This window comes from Conger conger, chromosome 14 (assembly GCF_963514075.1).
Source record: "Conger conger chromosome 14, fConCon1.1, whole genome shotgun sequence".
NCBI classification, from domain to species: domain Eukaryota; kingdom Metazoa; phylum Chordata; class Actinopteri; order Anguilliformes; family Congridae; genus Conger; species Conger conger.
The window spans coordinates 46,230,926-46,255,925 of record NC_083773.1 but is presented as its reverse complement, the minus strand read 5'-3'; the positions used below and the strand labels follow the sequence as shown (position 1 = coordinate 46,255,925).

At 44.7% G+C, this 25,000-nt stretch overlaps 2 protein-coding genes across 2 annotated transcripts in view; both read right to left on the bottom strand.

Annotated features, from left to right (window-relative positions):
* Nucleotides 1–15,683, bottom strand: part of LOC133110501 (SH3 and cysteine-rich domain-containing protein 3-like) — a 36,578-nt gene extending 20,895 nt beyond the window's left edge. The window contains exons 1-5 of the mRNA XM_061220669.1: nt 15,556–15,683; nt 15,377–15,428; nt 12,040–12,118; nt 7,336–7,492; nt 1,582–1,679 (exon numbers count right to left, since the gene is read on the bottom strand). Of these exons, the coding sequence (XP_061076653.1) occupies nt 1,582–1,679; nt 7,336–7,492; nt 12,040–12,118; nt 15,377–15,393 (351 nt within the window). The 5' untranslated portion in view covers nt 15,394–15,428; nt 15,556–15,683. The remainder of the gene's footprint in view (nt 1–1,581; nt 1,680–7,335; nt 7,493–12,039; nt 12,119–15,376; nt 15,429–15,555) is intronic.
* A 6,556-nt stretch (nt 15,684–22,239) lies between these two features.
* Nucleotides 22,240–25,000, bottom strand: part of LOC133110134 (R3H domain-containing protein 2) — a 93,844-nt gene continuing 91,083 nt past the window's right edge. Inside the window, 1 exon segment of the mRNA XM_061220015.1 lies at nt 22,240–22,575. Within this exon segment, the coding sequence (XP_061075999.1) occupies nt 22,241–22,575 (335 nt within the window). The 3' untranslated portion in view covers nt 22,240.

Below are 25,000 nucleotides of genomic sequence, written 5' to 3'. Positions count from 1 at the left end.
ACCGTGACAGCTACATGGTGGCCCTAATTCATTAACCACATACACAGATACTATATTCAATTCCTTAATGAAATATGTCTGCATTATGACTGTCAAATTACAATAAATCCTTCGCTAATGTGTTTAACAAACCACAGTCCAATTAAATGCTGCCCGTGTTTTCTGAGATTTGTTCAGGTAACTTGGGCCTCTGTAACCCATGTATTTTGACATACTTACAGAAGTACATTTTCATTGTCTGTGGCCTATGTAGATACCCTAAAAAGTCCTAGGGTGTGGCATGGGGTGCAGATAGCACACATGCCATCCCTATATTCTTACTGTAACTTTTTAAATACTTGTTATCCCTGTGTTTTCTCCCCAATGTGGAATGCCAAATCATGCACAACCACAGACATACAGAAAGATAGCCTCAGAAGGCCTGCTTCTTTTCACACTGAATAGCCATGCAACCACAGACATACAGAAAGATAGCCTCAGAAGGCCTGCTTCTTTTCACACTGAATAGCCATGCAACCACAGACATACAGAAAGATAGCCTCAGAAGGCCTGCTTCTTTTCACACTGAATAGCCATGCAACCACAGACATACAGAAAGATAGCCTCAGAAGGCCTGCTTCTTTTCACACTGAACAGCCATGCTTGCACAGACATGAGCTGGAGGTAGACTCTTCACATGCGCCATTATAGCAAGCACACTGTTCCCCCAGTCACCAGCAGGGGACACTAGAGGGCAACACGATGTAGACCTCTCTAGAGTCCAGTAAAACACAAAGGATGTATTCCCACAACTTCCTGATTCTACATTTTCACACATATTGTACATATATCATTTGCAAGCCCGTATGTCTATAAAATAAGAATACAAAAATGGTCTTTCATTAATTTACAAAATACTAACTGGATGACTAATGTTCTTGTACAGTAACACTTTATGACCTTTAAAGGAAAGACATGTGAGGCCCTGAGAAGGTAAAACATTGAACAGCGCTAAGTGGGGAGGCTAGAGGGACACACTGGCATGTCCCCTGTGTGTGTAAGTGGGGAGGCTAGAGGGACACACTGGCATGTCCCCGGTGTGTGTAAGTGGGCAGGCTAGAGGGACACTGGCATGTCCCCGGTGTGTGTAAGTGGGGAGGCTAGAGGGACACACTGGCATGTCCCCGGTGTGTGTAAGTGGGGAGGCTAGAGGGACACACTGGCATGTCCCCGGCGTGTAAGTGGGGAGGCTAGAGGGACACACTGGCATGTCCCCGGTGTGTGTAAGTGGGGAGGCTAGAGGGACACACTGGCATTTCCCCGGTGTGTGTAAGTGGGGAGGCTAGAGGGACACTGGCATGTCCCCGGTGTGTAAGTGGGGAGGCTAGAGGGACACTGGCATGTCCCCGGTGTGTAAGTGGGGAGGCTAGAGGGACACACTGGCATGTCCCCGGTGTGTAAGTGGGGAGGCTAGAGGGACACTGGCATGTCCCCGGTGTGTAAGTGGGGAGGCTAGAGGGACACTGGCATGTCCCCGGTGTGTAAGTGGGGAGGCTAGAGGGACACTGGCATGTTCCCGGTGTGTGGCGGAAGCTGCCTCACGATTTTGCCGAAACATCTCTGGAACTCCACGTAGGACTGGCACTGGTGGTGAATGTTGGTCTTGCAGTTCTTACATCTCAGAGCGAACTTGTTATTCACTGAAGGGAGAAGAAAAAATACATTTTATTAGATGATGATGAAAATTATTATTATTATTATTATTATTATTGCTATTTAAATAAATGGTACACTATGAATGGGTGAATTTCCCCTGAAATCTTTCCCCTCTTTTTCACTGAAATGTTTGTTTCTTGTCGGTAACCCTGCATAACTTGATTACATATACAGGTGCATCTCAAAAAACTTGAATGTTTTGTTTTAATCTAGATGATTACAGTTTACAGCTCATGAAAATAAAAAATCCAGTAGCTCAAAATATTAGAATATTACATAACACCAATCAAACAAAGGATTTATAATACAGAAATGTCGACCTTCTGAAAAGTATGTTAATTTATGCACTCAGTACTTGGTTGGGGCTCCTTTTGCACAAATTACTGCATCAATGCGGCATGGCATGGAGGCAATCAGCCTGTGGCACTGCTCAGGTGTTATGAAGCCCAGGTTGCTTTGATAGCGGCCTTCAACTCGTCTGTATTGTTGGGTCTGGTGTCTCATCTTCCTCTTGACAATAACTGATAGATTCACTATGGGGTTCAGGTCAGGCAAGTTGGCTGGCCAATCAAGCACAGTAATACCATGGTCAGCAAACCAGTTACTAGTAGTTCTGGCACTGTGGTCAGGTGCCAAGTCCTGCTGGAAAAGGAAATCAGCATCTACAAAAAACTTGTCAGCAGACGGAAGCATGAATTGCTCTAAAATCTCCTGGTAGAGGCTGCATTGACTCTGGACTTGATAAAACACAATGGACCAACACCAGCAGATGACATGGCACCCCAAATCATCACTGACTGCGGAAACTTCACACTGGACTTCAAGCAACTTGGATTCTGTGCCTCTCCACGGTCCAGTTACTTTTTTCCTTCGCCCAGGTAAGACGCTTCTGACATTGTTTCTGTTTCTGGTTGACACTAGGAATGTGACACTTGTAGCCTTGTGTGTGTGTGTGGTGGCTCTTGATGCACTGACTCCATCCTCAGTCCACTCCTTGTGAAGCTCCCCCAAGTTTTTGAATCAGCATTTCTTGACAGTCCTCTCAAGGCTGCGGTCATCCCTGTTGCTTGTGCACCTTTTCCTACCACACTTTTCCCTTCCAGTCAACTTTCCATGAATGTGCTTTGATACAGCACTCAGCAAACAGCCAGTCCTTTCAGCAAGGACCTTCTGAGGGTGTCAATGAGTGTCTTCTGGACAACTGTCAAGTCAGCAGTCTTCCCCATGATTGCCCGACCAAGTACTGAGTCAATAAATGAACATACTTCTCAGAAGGTTGACATTTCTGTATTATAAATCCTTTTTATCCTTATGTAATATCAGAATATTTTGAGATACAGGATTTTTGTAATCCCTAATCATCAAGATTAAAAGAAAAAAACAAAAACAATGAATGAAATGAATCTAGAATATATGAAAGTTTCACTTTTTGAATTAAATTACTGGAAAAAATGAACTTTTTCACGATATCCCAATTTTTAAAAATGCACCTGTGTGGTGTTTTTTGAATGAGGTCAATAGACAGAACAACATCCACATTTCTACAGGTGTGTCTATGAAGGAATACCAGACTTATAAAATAACACAATTCATCCGTAGTCCGTAATCAGGTAAAATATCACCTTGAAATAAGACATTAGTAAATACAATGCCTTCCATTACATTTGGGACAAAGGCCCATTATGTCTTGATTTGCCTCTGATTTTGAATCACACAATGAACATGTGGTTGAAGTGCACATTCTCAGACTTTAATAAAGGGTCTATTTTGGTTTCACCATGTTGAAATTCCAGTGGTATTTATATATAGTCCCCCCATTTCAGCACCATAATGTTTGGGACACATAGCTTCACAGTGTAAGGGAGCGAGGTCAGAGGACCAAACGCAACTGAGTTGGGTTCTAAAGGTTGTCTACAAGATGTGAGGTAACCACTAATACAATAGAGACAAGTGATACACCCCAGAGGAGGAAGGGGGAAACAAGAAAGGGAATAAATGATTCCCCGGCAATTAGCCAACCAATAAAACAACCTTTTAAAACGGTTGAGAAGCCTAATCTTACACATGAAAGGAAATAACAAATGGCAGGGAAACTCAACCTTACACCCTACTGATTATGGCAGTAGAAAAAGATGAGCCGAGCAATAACTAGGAAAGTGAACAGCGCCAGGGAGAAAACCACATTAAAGCCTACCTAGGACTGGGAACGGCAAAGTGATAACGAAAGACAAACAAGACATCCCGTCTCTAACATCCCTGATTAAGCAGAATACTAGCCCTGATACTAGCATCCATGAAAACATCGACAATCTAATTCAACTGATGAAACCGGATTATTTATACATAGTGAGAAGAATTACTGGATTACTCATACAGAGGTAGGAAGTGTAGACAAACAGGATTACTCATACAGAGGTAGGAATTGTACACAAACAGCGACGGGGTTCTCAGAACCCTCAGCTATCACAGAGTTCACAATTCAACAAACAAGCCCCGAGTCTAGAAAAGACTGGGCTTATATAGAAAGACACACAGCTGACCCTCATTGGTAATCAGACCACATGCAGAAGACAATTGGAATCAGTCTTTAGTAGGAGGGAATTGATTACCACATTGCAAGTGAAATCAATTACGAAATCGGCAGAAATACTGCAGCACAAAAAGGTAGTGCCTGGAAATTCATCAGAATAGAAGCTCTATTCGGGATCGGATTATGGACTAATCACATTTCCATAATTTATCAAAACACATCGCACAAACAGAGTGTGCAGGAGACACTTGTAAAGCTAACAAGGACAGTCCGTAGCCTATCTTCTCCCTTTAGCTCAGGCCAATGAAACAAAAGCAGCCTCCCCATCACCCAATTGCTTATTAGGCCCAAAATAAAAATGAAAAACCTATTTTTTTGATACTTGAATAATCTCTGCAAACTTTGCATGAAAAAAATCTACACCCTTTTAGCTTTCAGGACAGTTCCTGAGATCACTGAATAAAGAATTCAGAAAAATATTTTTTAAATGTACATATGTAATGTACTTACTTTGCAGTCACTTCAGTTATACCCAGGACATGCATCTTGAAGGTTATTTTGTCCATATAAATGTTTTTATCACACAAAATTCTTCAGTTTGTATGCAAGCTAAATATGTTTTCTTTGTTAGACGCTATTTTCCATTGATTCAGATGCGTGTCACATGAAAACAAGGGCAAAATATGTGAAGAGGGGTTTACCCCAGTTGCTAGGCATGACTCTTGACTGCCTGTGAAGCCATAACTTCACTTTTAAGTCAACCAACCTAAATGACCAGTTACACCACATTCCATCCTGTCGAACGAGTTGCCATTGGTGTTTATTGGTCCAGCCATTCTGCTGCAGTCCTTGTGCGTATGCCCCCACCTCCCCCTCCTTTTTGATCTGGTTTTGCACAAGGACAGGGGAGCACAGCGTGATCCCGATAACATAGCGATGTTTTGCACAAGGACAGGGGAGCACAGCGTGATCCTGAAAACATAGCGATGTTTTGCACAAGGACAGGGGAGCACAGCGTGATCCTGAAAACATAGCGATGTTTTGCACAAGGACAGGGGAGCACAGCGTGATCCTGAAAACATAGCGATGTTTTGCACAAGGACAGGGGAGCACAGCGTGATCCCGAAAACATAGCGATGTTTTGCACAAGGACAGGGGAGCACAGCGTGATCCCGATAACATAGCGAATGGAACCGTAAACAAGGTGGTAAAAAGCATAGTTGCAAGGTGAGCAGCTGACAGACAGTTCAGAAGAGACAGAAAGAAAGTTATATCCAGTCTTTCAGAGTGCAGACATTTGAACAGTTGGCAGATTTAAACACTCTTCAGAAGTGTGGGTTTGTCAATGACCACTGTCCGCAGAGGACTTCATGTACAGAATACAGAGACTTCATGAACAGAATACAGAGACTACACTGTAAGAAGGATACCACTGGTTAGCCACACAAACAGGATGGCCAGGTTACAGTTGCCAAGAAGTGTTTAAAAGAGCAACCACAGTTGTGGAAAAGATCTTGTGGACAGATGAGACGAAGATGAACTTATATCAGAGTGATGGTAAGAGCAAAGCATGGAGGAGAGAAGGAACAGCTCAAGATTACATTACATTACATTAATGGCATTTGGCAGATGCTCTTATCCAGAGCAACGCACAGTTGACTAAGCAGGAGACAATCCTCCCCTGGAGCAATGCAGGGTTAAGGGCCTGATGGCTTTGTGGATCTTATTGTGGCTACTCCAGAATTCTAACCACCGCCCTTGCGGGTCCCAGCCATTTACCTTAACCACTACGCTACAGGCCGCCCCTCCAATACAAAGCACACCACCTCAGGGTGGTGGGGGTGTTATGGCCTGGGAATGTATGGCTGCCGAAGGTACTGGCTCACTTATCTTCACTCAGATGGCTGAACCCCCAATTCCAATTAAAAAAACATTCACAATAAATACAAATAGGGGCGGCCTGTAGTGTAGTGGTTAAGGTAAATGACTGGGACACGCAAGGCCGGTGGATCTAATCCCGGTGTAGCCACAATAAAATCTACACAGCCGTTGGGCCCTTGAGCAAGGCCCTTGCTCCAGGGGAGGATTGTCTCCCGCTTAGTCTAATCAACTGTGCGTTGCTCTGGATAAGAGCATCTGCCAAATGCCAATAATGTAATGTAAAAACAAGAAAAGAATCATGATAAAGATTAAAAGAAGAACAATATCTACTTAACTATAAGATTGAGCACCCAGAATAAAGGGCTCTTATCTTTGTCTCGGTAAGGTCTTTATTATTGGATTGGAGTAGAAATTCTGCACTATAGGGGGTTAAAATCTCTGCAGTATAATGAGAGGCCCACCTGTGCCTTGCCTTAAGAAAAATGAATACATGTCAAGAAAGAACAAAAGAATGAATAACATTCTCCATATCACCAAAAGACAAAACCTCTCTAATTTTAGATAAGTTCTGCAGTTATGCTACCATTCTATATCCAACTTTTGTGCAGCACAAAACGACGCACGATCCAGGAGGCAGTTTTCACTGGTGAATGAAAAAGCAAGCAGACAAAGCTCTGGATGAGAAAAACACTGGGAAAGCTTCATCAGGCTCAGCTTAAACACTGTATATCATAACACTGAGCCGTACATACATACATATATACATACATATAGTGTTATACATATAGTGTTGTGAACGAGACCCTTTCAGCAGCAAAAGGCTCTTCCTGCATTTATGTAGCAGTAAGCATTACTGGGCTGAATGGCCTGCTCTCGCCATTATGTTATGGTATTTTATGTTATTCCACAGCACCGTCAGAGATTGAGCTACGGAAATAGGGAAATGGTGGCAGGGGAAAGTTGCACTTTCCACGCACTTGGAGTATGAATCGAGTGCATTGGTATTGAGACAAGGTTATTGGTGGATACTGTCCAAGAGACACAGAATACACCTATTGGCTTCCTATCAGACTACACCAGACAAGAGCAAAGTCAGTGGAAGATGTAGGCACCCAAATAACCAGCAGGGGTTACTGAAGAGCAATAAAACTCTGACCCTGAATGAGGCACCACTCAGCAGCCTGACCCCACTCCTGTTCTCCCCAGCACCATGCAGAGGCAGGACTCACAGACGATCATTCGAGCACAGACGTCGCAGAACTTGGGCTTCTTGCAGTAGTGGTCCTTAAACTTGTGCGGCTTGTCATTCACCGGCTTGACTGGCTCTGTGGGGGGGGGCTCCTCCTTCTCCTCTTCCTCCACCTCTTCATCATAGATGAAGTACACCTGACCAGGGAGGAGCCATTTTAAATACATAGGCCATACATTTACAAAGGCAGCGTTTTCGTTACATTCATTCAGCAGTAGGCCCACCGCTACAAGATTCTCACCATCGCTGCAAGCAAGTGCATCGACTCTGGACATCATTACTGTGTGCAATACTGCTCTGCCAAGCGTGCATTAGCACACGCTCTGACGCACAGCCTATCCAAAGCCACACCCTGTCCAGCTCACAACTTTATGAAACTATAGAGCATCATTACATTACATTAATGGCATTTGGCAGACGATTATCCAGAGCGACGTACAGTTGATTAGATGAAGCAGGAGACAATCCTCCCCTGGAGCAATGCAGGGTTAGGGGCCTTGCCCAAGGGCCCAATGGCTGTGCCAATCTTATTGTGGATACACCAGATCAAACCACCAACCATGTACCCTAACCGCTACGCTACAGGCTGCCCTGTCATCAGACCGAGAGCGAGAAAAGCCCATTGATTTTTTGACAAAATCTCAAAATTAATTAAGTGGTTTTATTATTTTGTTAAACATTTATTTTTGTTTTGTATCTGATTACAGATCACTTGAGTAGCCTAGATACCTAAACTTAAGGAAAAATATGCAGCTGCTGTTGTGAAAACCGTGAAATTCACATATAGAGGTGTGTGTAATGAAGGCTACAAATTATGGCAGCATAATTTAAAGCTTTTAAACAGGTTACAATTTTTGCTTTGAGCACCAGCTTACAGACAACTGTGAGCACAAGTGAAAGCAAGGCTATCTTTACTGCTCCTTTTAGTCTAGCTTGCTTCAGTTTTTTTTCTTACCATCAGGCATAAAAATGTGTATAATTAGACTGTCGCAAGTTTCCAGTATGCTTGTGACATTGTGTATTTAACCTGAACTAGCCTTTAAATTGCGAAAGCAGTCTTCAGGGAAAAAGAGCACTGAACTTAAAACATAACTTAGAACATGTCCACCTGTCCACCTGTCCACCGCAATCTGGGGAGGAACCTGACACCACATGACAGTAATTATAGGCTATACACAGAGTGATTCAGGAGCTGATTTGCTGGTGTACTGTTGTCCATTCCCACTGGGACATACAGCACAAGGACAGGGACTCTGAGCATGCAGGACAGGGCCTGGATGAGCCCAGAGGCCTAAAGGGAAACATTAATGGCCTTCACACTGTAAGCCTGTTACTAAAGACAGCCTCATCCTCCAGGGACGCCCTGCAATCTGACTGCCTCTACAGTGACACAGCGCTAAGCAGAGGTAGCCCTGGCTAACAGAGCCACTCTACAGTGACACAGCGCTAAGCAGAGGTAGCCCTGGCTAACAGAGCCACTCTACTGTGACACAGCGCTAAGCAGAGGTAGCCCTGGCTAACAGAGCCACTCTACAGTGACACAGCGCTAAGCAGAGGTAGCCCTGGCTAACAGAGCCACTCTACAGTGACACAGCGCTAAGCAGAGGTAGCCCTGGCTAACAGAGCCACTCTACAGTGACACAGCGCTAAGCAGAGGTAGCCCTGGCTAACAGAGCCACTCTACAGTGACACAGCGCTAAGCAGAGGTAGCCCTGGCTAACAGAGCCACTCTACTGTGACACAGCGCTAAGCAGAGGTAGCCCTGGCTAACAGAGCCACTCTACTGTGACACAGCGCTAAGCAGAGGTAGCCCTGGCTAACAGAGCCACTCTACAGTGACACAGCGCTAAGCAGAGGTAGCCCTGGCTAACAGAGCCACTCTACAGTGACACAGCGCTAAGCAGAGGTAGCCCTGGCTAACAGAGCCACTCTACAGTGACACAGCGCTAAGCAGAGGTAGCCCTGGCTAACAGAGCCACTCTACAGTGACACAGTGCTAAGCAGAGGTAGCCCTGGCTAACAGAGCCACTCTACTGTGACACAGCGCTAAGCAGAGGTAGCCCTGGCTAACAGAGCCACTCTACTGTGACACAGCGCTAAGCAGAGGTAGCCCTGGCTAACAGAGCCACTCTACAGTGACACAGCGCTAAGCAGAGGTAGCCCTGGCTAACAGAGCCACTCTACAGTGACACAGCGCTAAGCAGAGGTAGCCCTGGCTAACAGAGCCACTCTACTGTGACACAGCGCTAAGCAGAGGTAGCCCTGGCTAACAGAGCCACTCTACAGTGACACAGCGCTAAGCAGAGGTAGCCCTGGCTAACAGAGCCACTCTACTGTGACACAGCGCTAAGCAGAGGTAGCCCTGGCTAACAGAGCCACTCTACTGTGACACAGCGCTAAGCAGAGGTAGCCCTGGCTAACAGAGCCACTCTACAGTGACACAGCGCTAAGCAGAGGTAGCCCTGGCTAACAGAGCCACTCTACTGTGACACAGTGCTAAGCAGAGGTAGCCCTGGCTAACAGAGCCACTCTACAGTGACACAGCGCTAAGCAGAGGTAGCCCTGGCTAACAGAACCACTCTACAGTGACACAGCGCTAAGCAGAGGTAGCCCTGGCTAACAGAGCCACTCTACAGTGACACAGTGCTAAGCAGAGGTAGCCCTGGCTAACAGAGCCACTCTACAGTGACACAGCGCTAAGCAGAGGTAGCCCTGGCTAACAGAGCCACTCTACAGTGACACAGCGCTAAGCAGAGGTAGCCCTGGCTAACAGCGCCACTCTACAGTGACACAGTGCTGTACACTACTGTAACTGATCCACTCTCCTGTACACTACTGTAACTGAGTCACTCTCCTGGGGGAAAACGGAGGCATCCAGGCCGTCTCTGTGATCATTGTTGGCTAATGACAAAGTTCAGACTGGAAACAGTTTCGTTAACTTTGGCATTCAAATTCTGGACCCAGACAGACGGCGCTTTCAGAAAAGAGGGAGAGAGTGTTCTGCAGGGTTTGACAGCCTCCCCTGGCATGTACGCCAGCACGGAGCTCGACCCCCCTCCGAGCCTCAAGTTCAGAGCGCCCTTCTGCAGTTGGCTCTATTTTAATTGCCTTGCCGGCAATTACGGATTCAGCCTCCCATTTTCTCCTCTGCGCTTCGGGGATTTAAAATATCTTCCTGCCGTTTCAGCCTCTGCTAATTTGACCGTTATTTTCAGACGCCGTCTCTGAAGTGCGCCTGTGCTATTCCAGAGATGACTCACTGACACAAAGGCATTCATTAGCATTTTTTTATTTCATAAAGCTACACCATTAAATGTGCTAAGTTACATTTTGTTTCAATCACCACATAATAATAATAATAATAATAATAATAATAATTTCATAAGAGCAGATAACAAGACAGTGACTTCAAATTAAATTATGGCTCCAAGTAGCAGCAGATTGAAATTATTTAATGTTGAGTGTTATCAGTGAATTATTTGTTTTTATTGGAGTGTATTTGAATTGTTAATGTGAAAGACATCAAAGAACAGTGTGTGTCATCTATGGGCAAACACACACTCTCAGACAATTCTCTTACTCGCTCTCCCACCATAGCTTGCATGTGAAATACTGGTTCAAAGCAGACAAGATTGGCCAGTTTAAAAAAATATTGCTACTGAGTAAATTCTTTTCTAAACAGTTAAACAAATTAAATCACCGTTTCCGTAAAAATAAGTTATAAGTTGGTTGAGCATTTGACTTTGAAGCTCTAAGAGACATCAGCATCGATTTTAAAACTCAATAGTTCACACTGAACAGAACTTCTGGAAACGTAAAACCATACAATTTGCTGAAGAAATTTAGATACAAGCAGGTCTGTAGAGACATAATACGCTAAAGTTCAGGTTCAGGGCCGACTCAACATATTCAGCTTTACATATCCACCACATCAGCAGAACATGTTCTCTACACCCAGAAATACGCTGTAGTAAAATTAACAGGGATCAGCACCTACAGACATACACCTTACCAGAGGAATCTTTCTCATCCCTTCTCCTGGTCACATAGGGAAAAAGAGCAATCCTATCCTGGCTGTGCCCTGGGTATCAGTTCATCTCCTCACAGTCCAACGCCTTCTCCCTCTCATCTGTCCATCTTCCTGTGATTTCATTTCATTTCTATTTCTCCTTCTATTTCCATCCTAACCCTAACCAAAGGCTGTCAGTCTTCATTAGAATCCCCCATCAAACTCCCAATCTCCACCACACGCACACACACACACACACACACACTGCAGAGCCTGGGCTCTTTAAATAGCGCTGAACAGAGACACATAAATCTCAAAGCCGTAGCTAATGGAAAGTGACTATGCATTATATTTAGGAACAGTTTCAGACGCAGTTAACCCGACAATCCAAGTACACACCTGTGGAGGAGAACAGCCTCTCACAGAAACTTATTTTGAGTGAAGGATGAAAACTGCACAAGAACTTTTTTTATTTTTTTATTTTTTCAATTGACCAATTGATGGAGCTAGCTATTGGCTCAGACCACCAGTGATAATGTAGTGATTTTAAATCGCACACCAAACATGATTGACATCAACCTTGCATCTTATTTGTTGCTTTCTGCTTTTGCAGAAAGAGAGAGATGGTGATTGGCTAAAACCACAGTGACAGTGTAACATGAGTGGAGGCCTCACCGTGTTGTCCTCCTCCTTCACAACATTGTCCGGGGCTGGTGGGTTGTCATGGATGTCCAGTGAGTCTTTATCGTCCAGTCTGAAAGAGACACACCATCCAGTGTAAGACAGACAGGCAGAGACACATGTGCAGAAAACAAAGCTACTCACACACAGCCACACACTGGACAAACCCAGCAAATTCACTTCAGTCCATTGCAGAGACCATGCTATTAAGGGTAACAAACGTCTTGCCGATGATGGCAGATGCAGGCAGGCTCCCCCGCTCTCCTTATCCTCCTGGACCGTAGCACGGTGTTCCATACCATCGACCACACCATCCTCATCAAACACCTCCAAGACACCATCTGACTCGGGAACAGCCCTGAACTGGTTTCATTTGTATCTCCATGACAGAACAGACTATGTCTGTCTTGGAGGGCCCAGGTCCCAGTCTCACAAAGTAACCTGTGGTGTCCCACAAGGGTCTGTCCTCGGACCCATCCTGTTCATTTTACACATGCTCCCTCTCGGCTATATCATCAGCCAGCATGGAGTTTAATTCCACTGCTACGCTGATGACATACAGCTACAACTGCACCAAGTTCACAGGCTTTACACTCAAACTGTACCAAGTTCACAGGCTTTACACTAAAACTGAACCAAGTTCACAGGCTTTACACTAAAACTGCACCAAGTTCACAGGCTTTACACTAAAACTGCACCAAGTTCACAGGCTTTACACTAAAACTGAACCAAGTTCACAGGCTTTACACTAAAACTGCACCAAGTTCACCGGCTTTACACTAAAACTGCACCAAATTCACCGGCTTTACACTAAAACTGCACCAAGTTCACAGGCTTTACACTAAAACTGCACCAAGTTCACAGGCTGAGGAGCCTGGATGAAGAAAAACTTCCTGAAATTGAACAGCAATAAAACTGATGCCCTTCTTGCTGGCACCCCCCATCAGTTCCCTCACTCTCCCTCCCGTCTCACTATTGCTGGCCAGAACACCTCTCTTCTTCCACAGTCGCAGACCTTCAACAACCACATTACACAGCTGGGCAAAGCTTCCTTTTGCGACGTAAAAAACATCACAAAACCCCATCCCTCCCAGACTGATGTCCATGTCACCTCCAGGCTGGAGCACTGCGATGCTCTCTTCATCAGGACTCCAGACAAGCGCCTCCAGAAGCTCCAGTATAGTGAAAACATGCCAGGATCCTGATGAGAGTGCGCAAACACCCACTATATCACCCCCATCCTCGCATCTCTGCATCCTACTGGATAACATAACATAACATAATGCAATATAAAACCCTTCTGACATTCACACCTCAAGGAGCTGCTCACACCCCTAAATGCCACTCGTTGCCTCAGGTCAAGCTCTAGTCTGCTCCTTCACACCCCCAGGAGTAATCTCCATTCAGCTCTGCTGTGCCCTGTCTTCGGAATATATCTGACCACCGGAGGGCGCCCCAGTCACTGAGCTAAAAACACAAATTTACAGGAAAGCTCTCCTTCAGCTGTAACCCCAAACAGTGTCTCTCCTGAGTGTTGTCCCTGTTTATTTCAAAAACTTTTGTGTGTACATTTTGCATATTTATAAAGCGCCTTGACATTTTATTCTAAATGAAAGGCGTATAATAAATTAAATGTATTATTATTATTATTATTATTATTATTATTATTATTATTATTATTAAAGCTAATTAATATAGCTTGCAGGACAATCTGAAAATAAAATACCCAGACTCTGATGATGTTGATGTGTCACAGACATCAAGAAATCATGGAATGTAAAGAATATGCAACCAAATATAAAACATGACTTGATGTTAATTTGTCTCAAACATTGAAATGTAGGACTACATATAAAAAGTGCTGTAATTACTACATGTTGAAACCAAAATGTATAATAACTTTAATAAAAGCTCTGAGTTAGCACTTTGACCATGTATGAATTGTTTTATTACAAACAGAGAAAATAAAATGTAAAATCAGACAAGGCAACCCCACTTTGAATGGTAGTGTATGTCCAAACCTGGGAGAAGGTGTAGCCAAACCTAGGAGAAACACTGTATGTCCAAACCTGGGTCAAATGTCCAAATCAGGGAGTACGTACAGTATATGCCATATTTTGGCACCGGTATGATTTATAAAAATGTCTGAACCACAGCTTGATGACTCCTCATATTGACTAAGTTTATTCATTAGCCATAAACCTGGATTATTCTTCATAACTTGCACCCTGGCTCACGAACAGCCCCAGTGTGGAAGCGTATCTGAGCAGGGGGGCTGTTCTCCGGGAATCATCCCATGTGTCCTTCTCTGTCGTTGAGCAATGGTGAATGTCGAGCGTACGTGGCTGAAATTCCACAGTTCTGGGGGTTTCCGGAACATATTGGTTCTCCAACGGGGCAAGTTGCTTTTATTAAAATTTATCGTGTTGGAACACAAGGATAGAGACTAGAATATTGAACCACATGAAGCCTGATCCAAAGCAATACGGGATTCTCTGCTTGCCCCAGTAATCCTGAAGGAAAAGGCTCTGACCTAGAACAGGACTCAGAGCCGATACCCACCCCCACCCCAACCCTCGCTGTTCTGTCCGTCAGGCAGCTGGCCCCACCCCAGACACGGCCGCTGCCAGGCCAGGAGTGTCATCCACACCGTGAATGGAGAAGACGCAGCAGCGAAGGAAACAGGACCTGGAGTGGCTGAGGAGGCCGGCTGGCAGGCACAGGAATGTCTGTGATGCATGGAGTGCTGTCGGGTAAGGCTGTGTGCAGCGCCCATACCTTTGTCCCTTCTCAGTATAACTCGTGTTAAAATGGTGGAGACAGACACACTCACATCAGGGGAATGTTTTACATTTACAGTACATTCCTGCCATTCAACAAATGCTTATACCGAGAGCAACTTACAATACAAACACCCATGCAAAGATTAGACCACAGAAAATAATTCCACAGAGGGTGAAAGCATATTTCCAAGCGACACATACTCCATTGACAACGATGCTACTGAACATTAAACAGAGTTATACAAACAAGAGCAGAACTACCCTTGTGAGCAATAACCTGTGTAATACAGGCAAGGGCAAAGGACAGCAGGCTCTGTTATAACATTTGACATAATGTTTGATGTGTTGTCTTCTTGTGTGTCACAACTCAATGCTTTTTTCCACCCTTCTAAAAATATGTCTTCTAATGTTTGCTTGTCTATGGCAAGACACCTAAAAAAGACACCTCATCTCCAGAGGTGAAATAAAGGTTAAATAAAACAAAAACACAAAGACTCCGGATGGACAGTAGAGTCCATGGACATGTAGAGGGGAGGAGGGAAACTCACTGGTCGTACTGGGCCATGGTTCACTGCGGGCCAGCCTTCTTCCAGGACAGCTCTGTGGAGAAAGGGTTACAGCTCAGATGGCTCCAATGACAGCTGCTATCATCAGCCATCATCATTGCTCCATGAGTTTGCACTTTTATTTATCACAATAAACTGTAAGAAGTATCGTAATTCTCAACTTCTCATTGTTCTTCTACAGTCAATGATCCATGGGAGAGCTTCCACCAAAGCACCTTACAATCAGCAGTTTCAAAGTAGAGCATCGGAAATGTAATCTTTTGAGCCATTTTCAGGACCTAGAAACAGGACAGAATTGATCTAGTAATGGAGACTGACTTCCATTCCACACACACCGCCACAAACATAGTATCTATTTTGGGGGCAGCAACTCGATCTGCTAAGGGTTAAAAATGGAGCAACACAAGCACCTCACAAACTACTTATTGTGTCCCTCAAAAATTTCAATCTGCAGACGGTGGCATTGAAAAAAGTCACCGTCCACTAATGCAAAGTCATTATTAATCTAAAAAATGTAAATAAAAAAGTTGCCTTTATCCACCACAAAAAATATACACATCACATACAGAAATTTACCTACCAAGTGTACCAAATGCTTAGTTTACCTAAAAAACTAGATAGTATCCTGCATCGTATCAAGCCCCCTTCTCTTGAAAAATCCCCCAGTTTCTGCCTCCACTACATGACCTGGCGAAGCTATTCCACACCTACCACTCTCAGTGAAAAAAAAAACATCCTAAATGTCCTAATGTCCTAAAGTCTCCTGCAGTACAGCACAGTGGAGATAACTGACCGTAGGTCTTCCTTGTCCGTTGGGGTGTTCTTTGGAACACAGTGGAGAACTGACGGGTAGGTCTTCCTTGTCCGTTGGGGTGTTCTTTGGAACACAGTGGAGAACTGACCGTAGGTCTTCCTTGTCCGTTGGGGTGTTCTTTGGAACACAGTGGAGAACTGACCGCAGGTCTTCCTTGTCCGTTGGGGTATTCTTTGGCTAGTTGACTGCCTGTCTCAGCCAGGGTCAGGACAGGACTGGCACACAGACCATGTCATGCGGCACCACAGATCTGTGCCTGGGTTTGCTGGATGACCCTTTGTCAGCCCTTTTATGTAGCTCACTTTCCAGCCGCCCTTCCAAGCCAACAGGTGGGGGATTGACTGAGTGTGTGTGTGCTAGTGTGTGTGTGTGTGTCTGCCTGAGTATTTAGGACAGCTGAATACGAGTGCCACATAACTGAGGGACAAAAAATCAGCCAGCCCCCCCCCACCCCTCCCAGTTTGACTGGTCACTCCCCTCCCACTCCCCCGCACCCCTCCCAGTTTGACTGGTCAACCCCCTCCCCCCCCCCCCTATACACAGTGAAACAGCACACTATCACACACTGCTGCCACTCTATAAAAACTGTGAGGCAACGTCACCATGATGATAATGACATGACATGATGCACCAGTGCTGGCCAGCTGAGGTCCTGGTCCGCCGCTTCCTACAGTTTATTATTCGGCAAAGAATTAAAGCAGTTGTTAAATACATTTAATTGTATTAATAATAATAATATTACACAGTGGTGTAGTGGCAGTGCAGTGCATTATCACCTCACAGCAAGGAGGTTCTGTATCTGAATCCCAGCTGGGACCTTTCTGTGTGGAGTTTGCATGTTCTCCCCAAGTCCATGTGGGTTTCCTCCCACAGTCCACAGACATGCAGGTTAAGCGAAGTGGAGAGTTTAAATAGAATAGGCTCCAGCACCCACCATGACCCTGACCAGGAATAAGTGGGTTGGATGGATAATAATATAACTGCAAGCAGCAACACTGGGTGCCGAGCAGAAAGCAAACCTGGGGGTGAAACCTTGTCATTAGACCACCCTGTGGCACTAGGATCCAGAGTGCCTATATGCTATTCATCCATTAAATAACATCTGTGGTTGCAATGTTATTGGACAAAGCGTTAGGAGCACTAGTTAATGACCATCGCATTTTGTGTTGAGGTGAGACAGTCCATATCGCTGCTATTATTGACCTCAATTTGGCCCAACTTAGACAAATAGTGTATGAAGAGTTGGAGAAAAGAAACTGTTCTCAAGTTTGGTTAAATTAGGATGTAGCCTTCAAGAGAAGTAGTAGTAGTAGTATTGTTCAGACTTTTCCACATTTCCCGGGCTGGTGCATCCTTGTGAGATGAGTCTATCAAAAAATGTTTGGTTCAAATCAGACACACAGCCAAGGAACAGTGGATGTACTTCTTTTTCCTAGTGTGCACCCTACATTTTGACCATAGCTATCAGAGCATGGTTGTTAACTTAAGTCCCAAGTTTCAACAGAATTGGACAAAGTGTTCAGGAGCTAAACCTACAATCCCCTCCAAAAGTATTGGAACAGCAAGGCCAATTCCTTTGTTTTTGCAATACACTGAATACATTTGGATTCCAGCCTTTATTTCCTGGTATTTACACCTAGATGTGTTAAACTACTTAGAACATAGCACCTTTGGTATCAGACCACCCAATTTTTAGGTGAGCAAAGGTTTTGGCACAGGGAGTATTTAAGAAAATTAAAGTAAATAAGACTTAATATTTGATAGCATATCCCTTGCTTGCGATAACTGCATCAACCAAACCGTTGCATTCTTCTTTTGTGATGCTTTAACTGCAGCCTCTTCAGCTGTTTCAGGGGGTTTTTGCCCTTCAACCTCCTCTTCAGGAGGTGAAATGCTAAACTGGGTTAAGGTCTGGTGATTGACTTAGCCAGTCTGAAACCTTCAACTTTTTACCATAATCATGTCCTTTGTTGTATTGGAAGTGTGTTTTGGGTCATTGTTCCTCCCAATGAGTTTGGATGCATTTCTCAGTAAGTTGGCAGACAGAATGTTTTTGTAGACTTGAATTCATCCTGCTAGTACCATCAAGAGAATCAATGAAGATTAGTGAGCCCACTCCAGAAGCAGCCATGCAAGCCCAGGCCATGAGACTTCCTCCACCGTGCTTCACAGATGAGCTCCTATGTTTTGGATCATGAGCAGATCCCTTCTTTCTCCACACTTTGGCCTTTCCATCATTTTGGTAGAGGTTAATCTTGGTCTCATCAGTCCATAAAACTTTGTTGCAGAAAAAAATGCTGTTGTTTTCCTAGGTCGACCTGGTCGATGTCTGTTCAGTACACCAGTGGTTTTTTCCTTTTCAGGACATTCCAAGTTGTTGTACAAGCTATCCCCAACGCTTGTGCAATGGCTTTGATCAATTTCCCCTTTTTTCAAACTTCAAAATGGCTTGCTTTTCTACTTCAATTTTCTTAAATACTCCCTGTTCCTCATGTTGGTTTATCTTTTCTAACACAAATACAGTCTTCACAGAAAAAAACCCAAGTCTAAGACCAAGAGTAGACATTCTGAAATATTTATTGTTTAATCAATCAATTTATCAGGACACAAATCTTTCAAGAAACACCTGTCAGTCACATATCACAATACTTTTGCGCACCTAAAAATTGGGTGGTCTGATACAAAAGGTGATATGTTCAAAGTTGTTTAACATTTCTAAAAATACCAGGAAATAAAAGCTGAGATTTGGATCCGTCATCTCAGGTAGATCTTTTGACTACAATTGTCTTCAGTGGATAGCTGAAACACAGGAATTGACCTTGCGGTTCCAATACTTTTGGAGGGGGCTGCACTTCCCGTTTAGTGTGGCAGCTTTGCTACCATGTTTGGGTCTTTCTTGGCTATATTAGTTTGCCCTTTTTTGACAATTAAGATTCAGCTTCACAGAATCCAATAAAAGTTTGGATCAAACCTGACAAAAAACCTGAGGACTAGTTTGCTTACGCGAGTCAGGTTCATAGTACAATTAACCTGGTCAGGCTCACTGTACATCGCTCTGAATAAGAGCGTCTGCTAAATGCCATGTAATGTAATGTAATAGTGCAGTAAGGTTAACCTGGTCAGGCTCATAGTACTGTAAGACAAGTCATAGTACTAAGGTTATGAGTAAGCAAGGTAAGGATTCCAGCTCCTAGTACCAAAAGCCAAATCCCTCTCCTCTGTCCTCTTCTTCCTGGACCTGCTGGCAGCCTTCGATACAATCAGCCATGAGATTCTGCTCTGGGGACTGACTGGGATGGTCGTCACAGGCTTCCTAGCCGGGGACTCCGAGAGGCTCTCTGACCCACGCCCCCTGCGGTCTGCTGTCCCACAGGGCTCAGTTCTTGGTCTCATCCTCATTTCTGGATACCATGGGCTCATCCCAATCACTTCTTTTTCTCCACTCCTTTCCTTTGCTTGCTCCGGACCCAGAAATAGACCGAGGCCCGCCATCTTTAAGGACCAACCCCTTAAATGTTCCTTCTAAAAGCTAGAAGAAGTTAGGACCTTCCCACCTTTCCTGAGCAAGAGACATCAACGCATCCTTTGCGGAACTATTTTTTCAGAAAGCCTGATGTATAAATTATTGACCTGTGGATCCACCTCTCCCCATCTGCTACATCTGCCATGGAGTTGGTAAAGAGCAAGAGGAAAAAGAGGAAAAAATTAAAAAACAAAGCAGTTGGTCTCTTAAGTTATCTCTTCCAATGGCTTACCAATCTCATGCAATGACACCCAACTCTTTCTTTCCTTCCCTCCTGATACTCCTGCTTGGCTGACCTCTCTGTGTGGATGTCCTCCCACCACCTGTAGTTTAACAGCAGGCCTGTGCCATCAAGCCCCTCCTGCTGGTCCTGCTGGTCCTGCCGGTCCAGAATACTGCCCAGGTCTGTCACTCCACTCCTCTGTCACTCCACTCCTCCACTGGCGGCCTATTGCTGCATGCATCTGTTTGAAGGCATTCAAGGCTGCTAAGGGGACTGTCCCACGATACATCGGAACTTTAATCGCTCCCTAAACCCCAGCAAGACCATGCTCTGCCAGCTCTGGTCACCTTGTGGTCCCCTCATTACAAGCACCAGGTAAGGCTGTATGTTCACACCTGTTCTGGTTCCTCAGTGGTGGAATAACCTGCCTACCACTGTTCCCTCATATTTAAATGCAGACTGAAAACGAATCAGTCCTCACTCCTGATGCACCCTCCCTTCAATATTCCTCTTCTATTCCATTACTAAGACGATTGTTTCTTATGTTTATGACGATGCTACATGCAAGTGTAGGGTTGATTTTCATCCTTTTCACTTTTGTCATTTTGGCTTAAAGACAGTTAAATGATGTAAAAATATGATGTTAATGTCAGGCTCATAGTACCATAAGGTCCAGTCCGCTCCAGGACCACGTTCCCTTCTTAAGAACTTTTATCCGACGTACAGTACATGAATGCAGACATCAGAGTCTGTGCACCAGTCGGCAGAGTCAGCTGCTCAGTCAGAAGATGTAAACATCAGGACACCAGAGATGCAGACAAAACAAGTTTTTCTCCTCTTTTATATTTTTAAAAACAAACAAAAAAATAACAGATTAAATAAAATTTACAGTAGACATATGCAATCATTGTGCACTTTTTAAATACTTCTGATACGTTCTGCACAGCTGTCAACAAAAAACGCAAACACGATTAGGGGAGGGAGGGGCTGAAAACCAGGGAGGAAAAGGGGTATAAACTTATCCACTGGAAAAATCACTGAATATATAGATTTCTTTAAATCCTTACATCACTTATATAAATATATTGAACTGAGAAAAAAAACAAAAAAACGGAAAAAATCTTGTGGGAAAAAAACAGCGCAATACAGAAATCCACAACAGCAGTATAAGGCAAACAGAAAGCAGTGAGTGAGAGAAAGAGCGAGAGAAAAAGACAGACACTGTGCGTATTACAGACCCGTGGGACTGTCAGACGGAAGAGAGGTGGGTGTGATGGAGGGATGGGATGAGGAGAGAAATCAGGAGGATAAAGAGAAGGGGAGAGAGGGGGGGATGAGAGGGAGGTGAAGAGAAAGGGGGGATAAAGAGGGGGAGAGAGGAAGAGGAAGAGAAAGAGACAAGGGGGTTCATGGGAGAGGATTGGCTGAAGTCGACTGTCCAGTGTGCGTGAGTGTGTGTGTGTGTGTGTGTGAGTGTGTGTGTGTGTGTGAGTGTGTGTGTGTGTGTGAATGTGTGTGTGAGTGTGAGAATGTGTGTGTGTGTGTGTGTGTGTGTGTGTGTGTGTGTGTGTGAGAGTGCGAGTGTGTGTGTGTGTGTGTGTGCGAGTGCGTGAGTGTGTGTGTGTGTGTGTGCGCTACGCGACCGTGTCTGCTAGTCTTGTGTGTGTGCGCATTAGGAGTCACCATGCCCATACACTTGTCCGGCGGTAACACACCCATCGCCACCCCGTGTAACACCCCATCGCTCTTCTTGTAAAAACCAAAAATAAGAAAACCACAAAAAAAGGCAAATTAATCCATGAATCCAAAAACAAAGAACCATTTCATGTTTGAAAAACCCCCGCCCCCACCCCACTCCCACACAAATCTGGGACCGTCTCCTCCATCGACCAAGTCTTCTAGACTTCTTTACCTCTCTGAACTCTAAATACTCACTCCCTCCCTCCCTCCCTCTGCTTCCCGCCCTCTCTCCCTCCTGCTCTATTCATCTCCCCTTGAAGCTTGCAACCTTCTTCTCTCTCCCTCCCTGCCCTCTCCCTCCCTCTGCCCTCCCTCTCTCTGCCCTCTCCCTCCCTCTCTGCCCTCCCTCTCCCACTCTCTCTCTGCCCTCTCCCTCCCTCTCTGCCCTCCCTCTCCCTCTCTCTGCCCGCTCTCCCTCTGCCCGCTCTCTCTCTCCCCCTCCCTCTCTCTCTCTCTCTCCCTCTCCCTCCCTCTCCCTCTCTCCCGCTCTCCCTCCCTCCCTCCCTCCCTCCCTCCCTCCCTCTCTCTCTCTCTCTCCCTCTCTCCTCACTGGGAGCTGGCCCTCTCCAGCACGCGCAGGTCGTAGTTCTTGTTAGTGGCGCGGAGTTTGAAGAGGCCAGCACCGCTGTTGTTGAGTTTGAAGGAAGCGCTCTGAGCCGCCATGGTGCTGGGGAACACGGCCACCACCGTGTAGAGGTGTGCAGGGTCCCCCGCCTCGCCCCGCCCGCCCGGGCCCCGCCCGCCCGGGCCCCGCCCGCCCGCCACGTCCTTCAGCCACTGGATCTTGGCGCCGCACAGCGACAGCTGGTTGAAGAGTTTCTCAGCCTCCAGCCTGGAGATGCCCTCGGGCAGGTCCGTCACCTCCAGAACCCGACTCACCACTGCCAGGGAGACAGTGTGTGAGAGAGCTACAGGTATATGAGAATCTGTGAGAAGATGGGGATTTTTGACAGTATGTGAATTTGTTGGGGTATGTGGGAGTTTCTGGGAGTATGACGGAATCTATGAGAATGTGTGGGAGTCATGGGGAAAATGTGGAATCTGTAGATGCATGTGGGAATCTGGAAATTTACATTTTAGTCATTTGGCATACGCATTTAATCCAAAGCGAATTACAAGTGCAAATACAGTTGGGTTCAAATAAATAGCAGTCCATGAATGAAGTGCAACTAATTTCTAATAGCTTTTAGTTCAAATTTCAAATGTAGTGGAAACATTACACATTCAATTCCAAATCAAAGCATTAACAAATATTATCAAGTCTGCGTTATTCTTTTACAGGAAGCAAAGAAAAGGAATATTAATCTGTTAAAAAAAAAATGGCAGTGTCGACATTTTTCTCTTCAAGCTCAAACATTTACTGTATAAACTGAAGAAATTTTTCAAGATTTAACTTAAATTACTGAATTAATATTTAGTTGCATAACCATTGTTTTTGATAACTGCTGCGCATCTGTGTTGCATCAAGTCAACCAACTTCTGGCACCTAGAAACAGGTATTTCAGCGCAGGATGAACTAACTACATTCCACAGTTCTTGTGAATTGTTTGGTTTGGTTTGGTCTGCATTTTTAATGTCACCCCACAAGTTTTCAATGGGGTTGAGTTCAGGGGATTGAGCTGGCCACTCCATTACCTCAACCCTTTTTGTCTGGAACCAAGATGTTGCTCGCTTACTCGTGTGTTTGCGGTCGTTGTCTTTCAGGGGCATTTCCTCTTCGGCATACGGCAACATAATCTCTTCAAGTATTTTTATGTATTCAAACTGATCCATGATCCCTGGTATATGAACCCAACACCGTAGTATGAAAAACATCCCCATACCATGATTTTTGTGCCACCATGCTTCACAGTCTTCACAGTGTACTGTGGCTTGAATTCAGTACCCGGGGTTGTCTGACATACTGTCGATGTCCACTAGACCCGAAAAGAACAATTTTACTCATCAGTCCACAGGATTTTATGCCATTTCTCTTTGGGCCAATCGATGTGTTCCTTGACTAATTTTAACCGATTATGCACATCCCTTTTCTCAACAATGATGCCTTACGGTGGCTTCTTGCTAATAGCTTAGCTTCAAACGTCTTCTGACTGTAACAGCTCTTACAGGTACTTGTAGATCATCTTTGATCTTTCTGGAGCTGATGAATGGCTGAATCTTTGTCATTCTGACTGTTCTTTGATCTGTTTTAACAGTAGTTGCTTGTTTTCTTCTGCGTGTTTCGGATTTTTGTTGTCATTTAATGATACCTGTTTTTTCACTGAATTAATTAATTCTCTAATTAAACTCCACACTGCTATTATTTTGAACATGCCCCTTTCAATGAATGAGTCAATTACTCAGAACAAGCAGCGTGCATGTCATGACAGTTGGTCTGTTGTTTTTCTATTACACTACTACATCTACGAGTAAATAATTTGCCATGCAGAAATATCACTACTACTAATAACAGTGGTTCATCAGGTTATTGATGTTGTACTGCTATTTTTCTTTTTAACACAACTGTATATGGGGAACTTTGGGAGTATGTGGAAATCTGTGGGGAATTGTAGGAGTATGGGGGGGGTATGTGGGAATCTGTGGATTTGCGGAAGCTACTGGGAAGATGTACAATCTGTGGAATTTGTGGGAGTTTGTGAGAAGATGTGGGAATTTGTGGGATGTAGGAATCTGTGGAATTATGTGAGAATCTAGTAATGTCTGGGAGTATGTGGGAATCTGAGAATTTGCAGGAGCATATGAGGATCTGTGAGGGAATTTGTGGGAGTATGTGGGAATCTGTGGGAATTTGTGGGAGAATGAGGAATCTGTGGGAATTTGTGGGAGAATGAGGGAATCTGTGGGAATTTGTGGGAGAATGAGGGAATATGGGAATTTGTGGGAGAATGAGGGAATCTGTGGGAATTCCTGGGAGAATAAGGGAATCTGTGGGAATTTGTGGGAGAGTGAGGGAATCAGTGGGAATTTGTGGGAGAATGAGGGAATCTGTGGGAATGTGTGGGAGAATGAGGGAATCTGTGGGAATGTGTGGTAACCCTGGGGATTTACTAGAGTCACAGGGATAATGTTGACATTACATTACATTATTGGCATTTGGCAGACGCTCTTATACAGAGTGACGTACAGTTGATTAGACTAAGCAGGAGACAATCCTCCCCTGGAGGGTTAAGGGCCTTGCTCAAGGGCCCAACGGCTGTGCAGATCTTACTGTGGCTACACCGGGGATCGAACCACCGACCCTTGCATTCCCAGTCATTTACAGGCCGCCATGTAGCGTAGTGGTTAATTTGTCAAAAATGTTGAGTC